The sequence below is a fragment of the Oryza brachyantha genome, chromosome 12, assembly GCF_000231095.2.
Source record: "Oryza brachyantha chromosome 12, ObraRS2, whole genome shotgun sequence".
NCBI classification, from domain to species: domain Eukaryota; kingdom Viridiplantae; phylum Streptophyta; class Magnoliopsida; order Poales; family Poaceae; genus Oryza; species Oryza brachyantha.
The window spans coordinates 4,158,163-4,173,362 of NC_023174.2; the positions used below are offsets into that span (position 1 = coordinate 4,158,163).

General features: G+C 40.8%; 1 protein-coding gene and 1 long non-coding RNA gene across 2 annotated transcripts; both read left to right on the top strand.

Moving 5' to 3' along the window:
* Positions 1 to 643: 643 nt before the first annotated feature.
* LOC107305395 lies at positions 644 to 3,906 on the top strand. Its single transcript, XR_005812938.1, has 4 exons — positions 644 to 1,024; positions 1,611 to 2,125; positions 2,204 to 2,845; positions 3,562 to 3,906. It is a non-coding gene; the product is annotated as an uncharacterized LOC107305395 (long non-coding RNA).
* A 7,214-nt stretch (positions 3,907 to 11,120) lies between these two features.
* LOC102707727 (receptor-like protein 7) lies at positions 11,121 to 14,021 on the top strand. The gene has a single exon (XM_015843202.2). It carries the CDS (start codon positions 11,142 to 11,144, stop codon positions 14,019 to 14,021), a length of 2,880 nt encoding a protein of 959 aa, XP_015698688.2. The 5' UTR covers positions 11,121 to 11,141.
* Positions 14,022 to 15,200: the final 1,179 nt, after the last annotated feature.

Sequence of the window (15,200 nt, forward strand, 5' to 3'; positions counted from 1 at the left end):
TCCTCGAATCAAATGGGCTGAACTGATTTTAGGGGTCCGCGGATATCCGCTTATTACAATCTTTGGATATCCGTCGAAATATCTGTATCCGTCGAAAACTGTCATATCATATTCGTATTTGTATCCGAAGAAAATTATCCGTATTCATATCCATATTTAAATTATCTGAGAAATATTCGCTCCGAGCTACCTCCATATCCGTTTTTCTCCGGAGCGGACGGAAACTATCCGCTCCGTTTGCAGCCCGTGGACACCTCTTTCTCTCCCTCCCGTGCACCCCTAGCCCTCCCCAAAGCCAGCCGAACTCCCCCCTATCCCTCCCTATCCAAATCCCATACAAATCCTAAACTCATGTGGACTCTATCCAACCTATCATTTGGATTCTTATCCTTTCTTTTTTTTTTATTATAGGGCAAGGACTTGTAGTTGTTTTCTAAGAGCATCTCCAACAAAGGGCTAATATGATTCCCAAAATTTAAATATTGGCATTAAAGGGAAAAATAATACTCCAACAACTGGCAAAAAAAATCCCAATCTTTTAGCATCCCAAGTAATAGTATTTTTTGACCCAAATTTTGGATACCTCCTGGCGTTCCTAATCACGTACACACCATTTTTTTTCGCTCGCGCTTCTCGTTCACGTCCACGCCAGAAAGGCAGAAACCCTCCCCTGGAAAATCCACTGCCGCCCCTCACCTACTCCTCCATCCGCCGGGACCGCCGCCCCACTCCACCTCCATCTGCCAGTCGTCGGCAGCCGCCGCCCCTCCCCTTCCACCCACCGCCAGGCGCCAGCGTCTCCCCCTACACCCGTCGGCCACAGCCGGACGCTGCCCCTCCCCTTCCCTTCCACCCATCACCGGCCACCAACCACCGGCGCCAACCCCTCCATCCGTCGGCTGCCGGCCCTCGCCCAATCAGCTGCTAACCCCTCCTCGACTGCCGCCCTGTCCCACTCCCATCCGGCTGCTGCTCCAGCGCCCCCCTCCCAGCCGGGTGCTATTCCACGTCCTCCTCCCGGCAGGTATGTCCAACAGCTACATCCCAAACCTCCTGAGTTTTCTTGTTCACTGTGTGAACTATGTAACTGATAAAATGAAAAACCAGGCTGCTTCAAAAAAAAAAAACAATATTGCCATCTTTGTCCATCTTGTAGTACAGGGTATTGTCACCCGTGACAATTCTGCAAGATGACCCACTTAATTGGTCATATAGGAAGCTTAGCACAAAATGATGATGTGGACAAAGTTTATTAGCCTCTATTGCTAGTGATAGCCCATAGGGATTTATTAGCCTCTGCTGCTAGCGATAGCCCATAGGGATTATGAATGAAATATTCAGAATATTCAATTTGTAAATAAATAGTTTATCTTTGCTTTTATCTGAGAATAGTGAAATTAATTGTATGTCATTGCTTTCAATGATGTTAGAAATCTGATGCCAAGCAAATCATAGGAGCTATTATTGTACCAAATAAATATCTCTTAATCAGGCTCAACCTGCGCAAATTCTGTTATAGTTTGATTTTTTTTAGATGATATGAACAATACTTGATTTTTTTTTTTTGAGATGATAGGCTCAATATTTAGTTGCTTTCATTCACTTTTTAGAATTGCTATAAATGGAGGAAGAAGGATTCTACACTAATATGATGAATGAGGGCAACTATTCCTTTGATTGGGATGGTTTTAGTAACCAGCCTGAGGAGCAGCATTCACCCGTTGTGGATGGTTCTAGTAGCCAGCCTGAGGAGCAGCATTTACCCGTTGTGGATGGTTCTAGTAGCCAGCCTAAGGAGCAACATTCACCTATTTTAGATAGTATTCCCTCATCTAGACCAAACCAAAAAAGAGCAAAGAATTCTAGTGAAGAGGAAGACGCACTACTTGTGTCGGCATGGCTGAATACAAGTATGGATCTAGTGGTAGGTATGAATCAAAACCGCGGTGCATATTGGAAGAGAATTTATGATTACTACAACAAAAACAAGAAAGTCTCATTATATCGCAGTCAAAATTCAATCATGCATCGCTGGAAAACTATTCATCAGAATTGCAATAAGTTCTGTGGATGTCTCAGCCAAATAGAGGGCAGAAGGCAAAGCGGAGTCACTATACAGGATAAGGTAATTTAAAACCATTTAGCATCTTTTACTTATCTTCTACACGTTTGCTACTGCATTTTTCTAACCACACTTCTGCAGCTCTCGCAGGCGATTGCTTTGTTTAAAAGCGAAGAGAAGAGGGCTTTCCAATTCATACATTGTTGACGTCTGTTGCGGACACAGCCCAAGTGGCATGATAAGCTAAAGGAAAAAGAATCCCAAAAGAAATGTTCCAACAAAAAACAAAAAACAAACACTCAGACAAGTCCATGTATTGGAACTGCTAGAAATGATGAAACTACAAATGCTGATGGCATAGATAGTGAAACCACTGCGAATGAAGCACCCAAGAGACCGATGGGCAAGAAAAAGGCAAAAGATCAAATGAAGCGTAGCAAAGGTGAAGCATGCACAAAGGCAATAGAGATTTTGTAGGGACAAAAGAAGGAGTCAGACGCGGAAAAGGAGAAAAACAAAGAGGAGAGGTATAAACAATCGTACACATTAGATGTTGCGAGGTTTGAGTTAGAGGAAAAAAGGGTTGCAAGTGAACTTGTTAGGGCTCAAAAGGAACAGGCAAGGGTTGCAAAGGAGTCAGATGAATTACAGTTCAAGAAGATGTTAGAAGAAGAGAGAATTATGACATTAGACATTGCTTCCATGCCTCTAATTCAACAGCAGTACTACAAAAGTTTACAAAATGAGATCATCGCTCGTCGCGTGAACAACCTGGGTTGACATGTAAGTGTTCTTACTAGGTGTGAATTCTATATTATGCTATTTTGTTTAACTTTGAAATATATAAGTATTCAGTTAGAACAGGAACTGACAATTGGAAGCATTACTAGTGTTCAGGAACTTAATTCTAATTGCTCATTTTTGTTAACATTACTAATGTTTGGAATGTCAATAAAAGCTACATTGTTTATGCTTTCATGCCTCAACCAAAAGATGTATAGTATTGACAGTATATTCTGGAAGCTGGTTAGATTTACATAATGAAGCCAGGCTCAGCTAGCCATGGTCATCAAAAATTGAAAAGAAGCCAGCCATGATCCAAACCCTGATTTCCTCCCGCAGGTCACTGAAAAGTTCTGCAGCAGATCTAAACTTCTGATTGAAAATCCTTGCATTATGTTCTTTCCAGATTAGCCAACAGGTTAGCATCACTAGAGTATCGAAAGCCCCTTTGAACTTTGCCCTGAAATTCATTCTTGGTAGCAACCACCATTCGCCTAGGTCATGTGGATCAGCTAATTTTTTGCGGGTAGGAGATATTGTTTGCTTGAGGAGATATTTGCTCCCTATCTGAAATGTCCTTTTCTAAAAAGTCTGAAATATCCTTCTCCAACATATTGCATTCCTCAAACAAATTGTATTCTGCCAGGCCCAAGCTATTTACCATTGAACCATGTTTATTTTGGTATATACTCAGCAAAACCTTAATGTGTTTGTAGGTGAAGAAAAGTTGGGATTGCTGAAGTCTGCAGTGTGGCTGGGCAATTTTATTCTACTGTTCTAAATGGATCTGCTTTTTTTTTTTATCAATTCTGGAAGGCACTTTCTGCTCTAGTTTGTATATAAGTCAGTTGAATTGTTCTAACAGAAAATGTCATTTCTCTTTGCACTGGGAATCTCATTTTACTATTCCATTTGTCATGAGATGCCTTACTCAGAAATCAGAATAGTTTGCTTATATCGTGAGCTTTATTGTTGCTGGGACTTCTGTGGCTAAACTTTGTTTCAACGGTGCAGAATATAAGTGAATTCATCGATTAATTGATGATGAGGAAAATTTTAAAGTTTTGAGGACATTTTTTTAGGCAACTCTTGGAGAACTGGGTTGTTTTGATGCCCAATAAATTTTGGTGTATTCCCAATCCATGATTTTTAGGAACTAATCTTTAACCTTTTGTTGTAGATGCTCTAATATCCCTTTAAATGAAGGAGACCCCGACCCAAAACGTACCCTCCAAACCGTCTGCCTTCCTCGGCCCCTAGCACGCCCCTCCAAATCTCTATTTTGTGCACCGCCGCCCAGGCCAATCAGCCGTTGCCGTGTGCCCTGCCGCCAGCCGCGCTGCCCCCTCTGTTTTGGTTTGCAAAACCCCGCTTTCGCCTGATTTCTGCTGCTTCCATGCGCCACCCCTAGCCTAGCCGCCGGCTGCCTGCTGTTGTTGCCACCGCCATTGTGCGAAGTGCCCCATTCATGCAGGTTTCGCTGCTGTTCCTGCCGCCATCCGTGCTGTTCGCCCATACGAACGTCCTGTTCGTACGTGTTTTGTGTTGTTCACGCTGCTTAGTTGCTTGCCGCTATAGATCGCTTGCATGTCATTGTTGCACGTAGATCGCGCCGTGTGAAACCGACCCAATCTAATAGATCGTTTGCTGCTTAGGTTTGTAGCGAGACATTTAATGGATCGTCAATTTACAGCGTGAATTCTTCGTTTCGTACACGTAAGTTAATCTTTTATTAAAGCCGTTTAAAGAGTCCTTCATTTTCCGTTTTAGCATGCCATTAAAATTTGGTTTAATAGGTCATTAAATCATGTCATTAACGAGTCGTTAATCCTATCGTTTTTCTGCCGCGAACCCTGGCGTTGCTTTTGGCTGTACGTTCACAACCCATGTTTCAGTACATATTCAGCGTACAATTATTCGATCCGTGTGCTTTCTACCCTGTCACGTGGATTGGTGTTTCATCCATAGTTTCCCGTCCTACTGTTAACTAGTTCATCGTGCGATCTTTAATCCGTCTCATGTATGGTAAGCTATGTTTCCTAGGAGTTCTCCTGTTTCATTTGGATTACCGTTAAAAAAATCGTTAACTTGTTTTGCACGTTAAGCAAGAGAACAATATAACTTTTCATAATTATAACTAATTAATCCAAAAATTCATTTAAGCCTATTCAAATTGCAGTGGATCCATAATTATTTTTTAAGAATTTGTTAAAAATGGTTTCTTTTACTGTTTTAGTCCTATTGTATTGTTTGAATATTTTTAATTGCGTGTTCTAGGTTTCGGTGAAATTTAGGGTCCAGTCTACTACGAAGTGGTAGTGCAAGCCGTTCCGGAGCAGCAACGAAAGTCACTTTCTTGGTAATTCATTGCTAAAACCTTGAGCATGTTAATCCTAGTTTTCAAAATTATTTTCACACTGCTATATTCAAATATCTGTTGTCTTTGTAATTACATACTTATGGGTTAGTTTGTACTATGCTTTACAACCAATTGTTATAGAAGGGTTCTTATTTTGTTTAAGTTGATTTGCTTAGCCCTGCTTAGTGTCAACTTCACTTAATGTGGGTTGGAACACTATAATCATACTCATTTAATTAAGTTGGGATTTTGTCTTGCAATAGTAATAGTTCTGGTTAGGTGTTTTCTCCAAAGCAACTAAAACATGACTAATTATGGACTATGAGTGCAATAGTTTTGTATGTGATGTTCATGGTAATTAAGGACCAATTCACAGAAAACCCTCATGAGTCATCTATACTTACCGTAAGCCAACGTGGGCAATGACTGAACTTGACATTTAGCTCATTCCTCTTCTAGGCACCCGGGCAAGGGTGGAAGTAAAGGAGTTAGGTCAGTCCGTGGATGGTTTAATCAGTAGCCGAATCTGCCATGGCACAAGTGGGGTAGTCTTGCCAACCCGGGTTAGGGTGTGGGTGATGCAACCTCAGTGTGGTGCGGATCATTAAGAGTGGGTTATGTGAATGGTTATGTCACAACCTCTTTGCGGGATGTCGTGGTGACATGCCGATGTGCGGGTACGTATGTGGAATTTAATCTTGAGGGTAAAGTTGTGCATCTCTAATTAAAGTAAAACTGTTTAAATAACAACATCCGTAGTTATTGGTTGATAAAAGATATTCGTTGTGGTTAGTCTTATTGTTTATCTATTGATCTATTTTGCTTTTGTTTCAACCGTTATTTTTGTAAAAGTGAGTCATAGTTGTATTTCCTTTGTATACCCTTATACATTCTTCTTATATCTGTTGGTGGCTTGCTGAGTATGGTGGTTGTATTCAGCATTGTTTTTTTGCCCTTTTTTAGAAACTGAAGCTATGTTCTGATGAGGAATTGTTTGAAGATTAGGCAAGTTGCTACACTCAAGTGTTGCCTGTAGGGGTATGCTGATGTCGTCGCTTCTCATTAAAATTGCATTAGTTTTGATTTTCTACTGCATTGTTAAGACTGTTTATTTTATTTGTTTTCGAAGACAATGAATCTGTAATGAATTATCATAGTATGTACTTGCTTGTCCTGGATAGAGAGTTAATGCATACTATTGTTCAGAAATTGGTGTAAGTTTTCTTAGCATGATACTAATCTTAGCAAATTGCTAACCACGCCTTGTGCAAAATGATTCAAAACATTCTCCAAACCCCAAGACCAAGCACTACATATGCATTCATGTATATTACATTCCATCCACAAATATAAAATCCACAATCACATATGTCACCACTGGTATATTCTCACACATCCCACAATTACATACATCTACTTCTCACCAAATTAGAAATGACATTAACAAACTTACCAAACCGTCTGTCTTCAAGTTGGATCCGTCATAACCTCTAATGATAGATGAAATTCATAAGAAATAATCATTCTTAGTATTTAAAATATGAATGGTATATAGTTACATATGTCACATAAACAAAATGTTTAAACACGTTCGACTAAAATTTATATTACATATTTCATGAAACGAATAAACGTTGTTCATAGTAGATAATTGTGGTATCTATATGTGCCTCGGAAGCTGCTTTTTTGTTTGTATGCAAGAGCTCACTATAGCAGTACAACATTACGCGGACAATCAAAACAAGTCTATACAGGCGGTTGCCCGGCACGCCTAGCTCCTATCATCTGTGATAATAGGTGCAATCGTAGGCGGGAACTACTAACCGCATGCGTAGAGTGAGTAACACTGGTGATCATGTTACCCATGCTGCCTGCAATAATACATGATCGCAAGCAATCCGCATAGAGCGGCCACATGCGATACTCCCTCTTCGCGAGCGGGTATTTTCTACCTACTGCCTGCGATAGTATTTCTAGGCAAAAAAATATGTTCTGTTTTGTTTGATACCATTATATTTATACAAAAATCACACAACGAATTCAATTATAATTAAACTGAGCAAATACATATGAAATATTTTCTAATATACAAATACCTGGAACTGTTGTGAAAAAAATAGAGATTTATAACATTGTCGGCCCAACTTAATAGGTTCAAATTCACTACCAAATATATTTTATCAATTATTGTCTTGAACCCACCATGCCAATGGCTTGTATTTGTCTTCTGGTAACACACCTTCATCGTTGAAAAATCTACCAATATCATTGCAATATTCCTGGTGAACGAAGTGGGATATGTCAATACGAAGGTTGTTTAATGTCCTTTCATCAAAGCATTGCGCAACCACAGGAATTTTAACGATCAACAAAAGAAACAAATAGTATCATCAAATAGTGACATGCATAATAAGATGGTTTCATTGTAACTTACGTTGTCGTAGTCAGTAATAAATCTCTCGTTTACTCTAAGCATTTCGCATATGTAGTACCCACATAGTATAGAACCCAGTGGTTGTTGAAAGGACTTGAAGAAAAAATTGTTTATGTTAGCGAAGCATTGATCGTCATTACCGGCCATTTTGTTTTGACAAGAAATTCTCTATCTGGGCCATCGATTGCACCTCCAATTCCTTTGTAAAACCCATGTTCGCTATTATTAAATGAGTAAATATCAATAGTTATAATCATATAGGTAACTAGAGTATGTGTTAAGAACTAATGTATTAAAAATAAGGTGTAACTTACAAGCTTATATTGGTGAGCATTTCCATATATCTTTGAGGATCATAGTCCAGTGGGTCAAGGACTATTGCCAAGGATTTCTTTAGATATACCATGAATAGAATGTAGGTCACTACAAAATTAAGATATTTAATACTGTAGCATGGATGTTTCGTTTATGTAAAGGAAAAGTAGTTGAAATAGTCTCAACAATGCCACGTATATATAGGGATAAAAATGGATCGAAAACGGATATAAACCACCTCTACCATTTCCGTTTTCTTTTTTTTTTTTGGAACCGGAACTGGAATCGGAAACCCCGAATACAAAAACAGAATCAGTCAATATCATAAACAAAAATGGAGCGGATATGAAGCGGACTAAATACACTATCGAAAATTTATCAGAATATAAAGATACATCAAAATGAGTATGCAAATCTTCTCTAAAACAATAGATCAAATTCTCAAAGTAACCAAGAGAAACACCCATCATAAATCCTAAAATACCACATGTCACAAGAAACATTTATGACTCATATTTATATGGTAGAATAAAAATGGACAAAACCTCATTTCACTTCACACTCGCGGTCACAGCAACAGTCACATAATAGATAGCCACATTCATAGAAACATACAGTACCAAGTCCATAATACAAAATACAGCAGCTGAGACGGTGCCGGGGCTCGGGAGCGTCGGAGGTGTCAGACGGCGTCGGCTTCAGGAGCCTAGGGGCAGCACGGGATCTGTCCTGCGGCCGGCGCAAGGGGTGACAGGGGAAGCAGGGATGGCGCGGGGCGTCAGGGCAGCAATGACATGGAGGGCAACAGGGCTAGAAGCAGGAGGCGACTGCGGCGAGCAGTCTGGATGGCGGAGGCAGCCGGCTCCATCTCCAGTCCAGCCTGAGGCTGAGTCACGGCTCACAGGTGAATGGGTAATGCAGTGCTCTGAGTGCTAGGGTTAGCTGGAGGGATTTTAGTTTGGGCCGGTTGGCCTAATGGGCCAATTTGATATGAGACTATTGTCGGAATTTCAGAATTTTTTCCGGAAAGTTTCCGACCGATTCCACGTTCTAGGGGATAATACTCTTACCGTATCCGATTCCATTTCTGAAAAAAAAAATCCATTCCGATACCATTTCTGAATATTTCCAAAAAAATTCGATTGATTGGTTATGTTTCCAAAAATAGGTTCGGATTCTGAAAAAATTCTGATCCGTTTTTATCCCTACATATATATGGCTTACTTAAAATGATGATAGGGAGCAAATATGACATTTTCGTTTTGGTACAACAAAAATGCTCCACCCATGCATATAGCTATGCCTGCCTTTTTGCGAGATGAAGTTTCTCTATGTATTCTGCCTTCTCTGTTAGTGTTGTGTCCTTTACTTCCAAGCAGTTAAGTCTAAACGCCGCTGTGTGTTATGTCTTGGCAATCCTACATGGGACCGAAACCACTTGTACCATTTTTGTTTGTGATAGTGCCCGATTCCGTTTTCATATCCAAGGTTTCCGGTTCCGGTTAAAAAAATATATGAAAACGAAAACGGTACAAGTGGTTTTTGTCCGTTTCCGATCTGTTTTAATCCGTACTCAATTTTCTCGATTCCCTACAAATGATGAACATTATAGTCTTTTTTGCTCTATTTCTGGAGTAGTCAACGACTGGTAGTGACAAATGACATCATTGGTCTCTCCTGTATGACTGTATTGGTGCCAAACAGCCAAAGTGCCAAACCTTTGGTCAGTCTTCACCAGTCGATATCGGATGAAAATTTCTTGTTTATTTATATTGTACCTTGTGTAAATGAGCAAATATACCGGATGTTGACGGAAAATCAGTTGGTGTCTGTATGAGCTTAGCTTATTTGTTTTCCAATTACCAAGTAAAGCCACAAGAAAATTATTCATAAGAAAATATTTAATATGAATAATGAAAATCCTAGGCCCTCGTTTTTCATCATTGGTCTCTCCACAAGCTTTGAAGTTTTTCATCATTGTTTCCAAAAACATGTTCGAATTCTGAAAAAAATTCCGATCCGTTTTCATCCCTACGTATGTATGACTTACTTAAAATGATGATAGGGAGTAAATATGACATTTTTGTTTTGGTACAACCAAAAAGCTCCACCATGTATATTGGGATGTCTGCCTTTTAGTGAGATGAGGTTTCTCTATGTATTCTGCCTGCTCCATTAGTGTCGTGTCCTTTACTTCCAAGCAGTTAGGTCTAAACGTCGCTATGTGTTATGTCTTGGCAATCCTATAGGGGATATAGGGGATGAAAACCACCTGTACCGTTTTCATTTTCGATAATGCACGATTATGCTTTCGTATCCAAGGTTTTCCGTTTCCGGTTCCGAAAAAATATGAAAACGAAAACGGCATAGGTGGTTTCCATCCGTTTCCGATCTGTTGTAATCCCTACTGATCAGTTCCTCGGTTCCTTACAAATGATGAACATTGGTCTTTTTTTGCTCTATTTCTGGAGTAGTCAAAGACTGGTAGTGACAAATGACATCATTGGTCTCTCCTGTATTGGTGTCAAAGTGTCAAACCTTTGGTCAGTCTTCACCAGTCGATATCGGATGAAAATTTCTTGTTTATTTAAATTGTACCTTGTGTAAATAAGCAAATAAACCGGATGTTGACGGAAAATCAGTTGGTGTCTGTATGAGCTTATTTAACAAAGGGTGGTGGCTTATTTGCTTTCCAATTACCATGTAAAGCCACAAGAAAATTATTCATAAGAAAATATTTAATATGAAGGATAAAAATCCTAGGCCCTCGTTTTTCATATATCATTGGTCTCTCCACAAGCGTTGAATAATCGTCGCAGCAAACGGCGGTCCAAAATAAAACTTTGATAATGAAAGATGGTATAAAGTACAATTCTCTCCAAAATATTAGTGAAAGGAATGATCGGCGCAGTACAGGTTTAAACATTAGTCGGTACATACGATATTTAAAACTCGAAAGAACTACAGTTTGCAGCAGTTATTCACAGCACAAATTGAAACATCGATTTAATGTACCAAATCTTCTTTAAAAATTTATGCAAAAGAGGTTTCAAAAATTCGACAACAAGAGTATGTTGAATGCAATCCATAACCAAATGAGATTTGCTTCGGTCAAACAAAGAGTATCTTAAGGTATCAATACCTTACGGTACCAAATCGTTTCTCACCATTGGATCTTAATAAGCAGGATGGACATGGTTAGATCCAACAATCAGAAACGAATTAGTACATCATACGTCGAGATACTTTTTATTGAACTGAAGCGAATCTCTAACAAAACAGAGCACACGTTTACATATAGATCATCCCTGCGTGAGAGGATTGAGAACCAGCCCAGCCAACCTCCAGCACATCGCCCTGGCTCTATGAGAGTTGCTTGCGATTTCATGCCTATCCTAGCCATGCTGCTCCTCCTCCTCCTGCTGCTCCAGTCCACGATCATGGTTGATGCCGGTACGAACTCCTCAGCTTGCCTTCCAGGCCATGCCGCGGCGCTGCTCCAGCTGAAGCGATCCTTCAACACCACCGTCGGTGAGTACTCCGCCGCCTTCTGGTCATGGGTCGCCGGAGCAGACTGTTGCGGCTGGGAGGGCGTCCGGCGCGGCGACGACGACGGCCGCGTCACCTCCCTCGACCTGGGCGAGCGTCAACTGCAGGCCACAGCTTGTGACGACGCACTCTTCAGACTCACTTCCCTCCGGTACCTGGACCTGTCTTGGAACGACTTCAGTGAGTCCCAGCTCCCAGCTACCGGCTTCGAACTGCTCACCGAGCTCACCCACCTTGACCTCTCCAACACCAACTTCGCCGGCCCGGTGCCCGCCGGCATCGGCAGCATCACGGGGCTGGCCTACCTTGACCTGTCCACCACATTCTTCGAAGCCGAGATGGACGAGGATTACAGCGTCATGTACTACAACTCAAACACGATGTCACCGCTCTTCGAGCCGAGCTTGGAGGCCATGCTCGCAAACCTCACCAACCTGGAGGAGCTTCGCCTGGGCATGGTGAACCTGTCCCAGAATGGCGAACGGTGGTGCGACGCCATGGCTAGGCGGTCCCCGAAGCTTGAGGTTATCAGCATGCCGTACTGCTCACTCTCCGGCCCCATTTGCCGATCGCTCTCGGAGCTGCGTTCACTTGCAGTGATCGAGCTGCACTACAATCATCTGTCCGGCCCAGTTCCTGAATTCTTGGGCACTCTCTCCAACCTAAGTATTCTTCAGCTTTCAAACAACAAGTTTGAAGGATGGTTCCCTCCCAGTATCTTCCAGCATGAGAAATTAACAGCCATTAACCTCACCAAAAATCTTGGAATCTCCGGAAATTTGCCCAATTTCTCAGGTGACAGTAGTTTACAGAGTATATCTGTCAGCAACACCAACTTCTCTGGCACAATTCCAAGTTCTATCAGCTACCTCAAATCTCTGAAGGAGTTGGCCCTTGGAGCTAGTGGATTCTCTGGAGTGCTGCCATCTTCCATCGGTGAGTTGAAATCTTTAGATTCGCTAGAGGTGTCTGGGTTACAGTTAGTAGGATACATGCCATCATGGATCTCAAACCTGACTTCTCTTACTGTTCTTAAGTTCTTCAGATGTGGCTTGTCTGGACCCATACCATCTTCCCTAGGGTACTTAACAAAATTAACAAAATTGGCACTGTACGATTGCCAGTTTTCAGGCGAGATACCTTCATTAATATTTAATTTGACTCAGTTGCAAACCCTCCTGCTCCATTCAAACAATTTTTTTGGAACAGTGGAACTAACCTCATACTCGAAACTGCAAAATCTGTCTGTCCTGAATCTCTCAAAGAATAAACTAGTTGTGACGGATGGACAAAACAGTTCATCAGCACTGTCGTATCCTGGTATTAACTTCTTACGTCTAGGATCTTGCAGCATATCTAGCTTTCCTAAAATCTTGAAGCATCTTCCTGAGATTTCTAGTCTTGACCTTTCATATAATCAGATTGAAGGTGCAATACCTCAGTGGGCATGGGAGACCTGGACCGCTGACTTTTTCTTCCTGAACTTGTCACACAATAAGTTTACAAATATTGGAACCAAACCTTTACTTCCTCTGTACATTGAATACTTTGATCTCAGCTTTAACAATTTTGAAGGAGACATACCAATACCCAAAGAAGGAAGTGTCGCTCTTGATTACTCGACCAACCAGTTCTCATCTATGCCGCCGAATTTTTATACTTACCTTACAAATACAGTAATTTTCAAGGCTTCCAGCAATAACCTCAATGGAAACATTCCACCAACGATTTGTGGTGCAATTGAGAGTTTACAAATTATTGATCTCTCTTACAACAACTTGACTGGTTCAATACCATCATGTCTGATGGAGGATTTAGGTGCACTACAAGTTTTAAGTCTAAAAGAAAATCAGCTTGCTGGGGAGTTACCTGATAATATCAAGGAAGGTTGTGCATTGAGTGCAATAGATTTCAGCGGCAATTTCATTCAAGGCCACTTACCCAGATCACTAGTTGCTTGCAGGAATCTGGAGATTCTTGACATTGGAAACAATGAGATTAGTGACTCCTTCCCATGTTGGATGAGTAAACTTTCAGACCTTCAAGTCCTGGTCCTCCAGTCTAACAAATCCATTGGGGAGATATTGGATCTTTCAGACAATAGGGATGTAAACAATTGTCAATTTCCAAAGTTGCGGATCGCCGACATTGCATCGAACAACTTCAGTGGAACATTGCCTGAAGAGTGGTTTAAGATGCTCAAGTCCATGAGGTCCAGATCTGATAACCAGACTTTAGTCATGGATCATCTGTATTACCATCAGAGGTACAAGTTTACTACTGCAGTAACATATGAAGGCAGCCACATCACAATTTCCAAGATTTTAAAATCACATGTACTCATTGATGTCTCAAACAATGAATTCCACGGTAACATCCCTGCTAGCATTGAGGAACTTGTGTTGCTTGATGAACTCAACATGTCTCATAATGTCCTTACAGGGCCAATTCCAAATCAAATTGGCAAATTGAACAACCTTAAGACATTGGACCTCTCTTCAAATAAGCTTTGCTGGTGAGATCCTGCAGGAGCTGACATCATTGAACTTTCTTTCAATATTGAAGCTTTGTGGGAAGAATACCGCAATCATCACACTTCACAACATTTTCCAATGGCTCTTTTGTGGGGAATATTGGGTTGTGCGGACCTCCACTGTCTAAACAATGTAGTTATCCAACTAAACAAAACATTATATCACACGCTGCTGACAAGAATTCTGTAGATGTTGTACCTTTTCTCTTCACGGCAGTGGGATTTGGTGTCTGCTTTGGACTTACAATTCTAGTGATATGGGGAAGCCACAACACGAAGCATTGATATTCAGTAACACTATTATCAATAATGAGGCATGTACGAGCTAAATAAAAGAGGGCTATGTTATCACTGAAGCAATAATGGGCATTGTAATTCAATCAACAAAGCCGGAAACATTGTATCCATGAAAAACATAATTATATATGAGAGCTATCTAGTCCTTTTGTCTTACTGCTAGATTGTTTTACCCTTTACCTTGTACGCTACATTGTTTCTTCAACTTGTTGCAAAATATGGGTGTCTGCCGTTGTGTATTCTCATATTTTTTCACCTTCTTAATTTTACTGTCAGCCATCAGGAGCTTACATAGCCATAAAGACCATGATCAGAATGCTACCGAGTAGTTCTGCTGGGAATTGTATAGCCTGCATAAGGACCAAGACCTCTATATGCACATATGCTACAGTCCTGTTTATATATGCTGAGGTAAGAGGGAAAATCCACATTATAGTAGCTGGAGGCTTGAGCAGATGAGCCGTCATTATTTTCTAATGATGAAATGAGTGTGGAACATGTATAACTAGTGGGACAAAGATCATATATCTGCTTAAAATTTTGGTGCAGAAGGTAGTAGGATATATTTGATAGGACATTACGTACCTTGCAGGTTAGTAGGCTACTGTCAGTTCATAGCATATAAATACGCGTGAAACCACCCAAGCGCAAAGTTATCTTTACACTGACCTTCTGAGAGACAGACAACAATGGTGGTCGAAATCAGTACCTCTTTGGGAATAGACATTTCGTCGAACGGTTGGTGGTCAAAATCAGTAAACGTACAAACTAGCCTTACGAGCACTTAACTAACCACAGATTCTCGAAAATGGAAAATCTCTAGTTATAGTGCAATTAATTAAGAACGTACGAGGAAGAGGAAAAACTG

Coding starts and splice junctions, on each gene's coding strand:
- LOC102707727 (XM_015843202.2), top strand. CDS start 11,142: ATGGACATGGTTAGATCCAACAATCAGAAACGAATTAGTACATCATAC.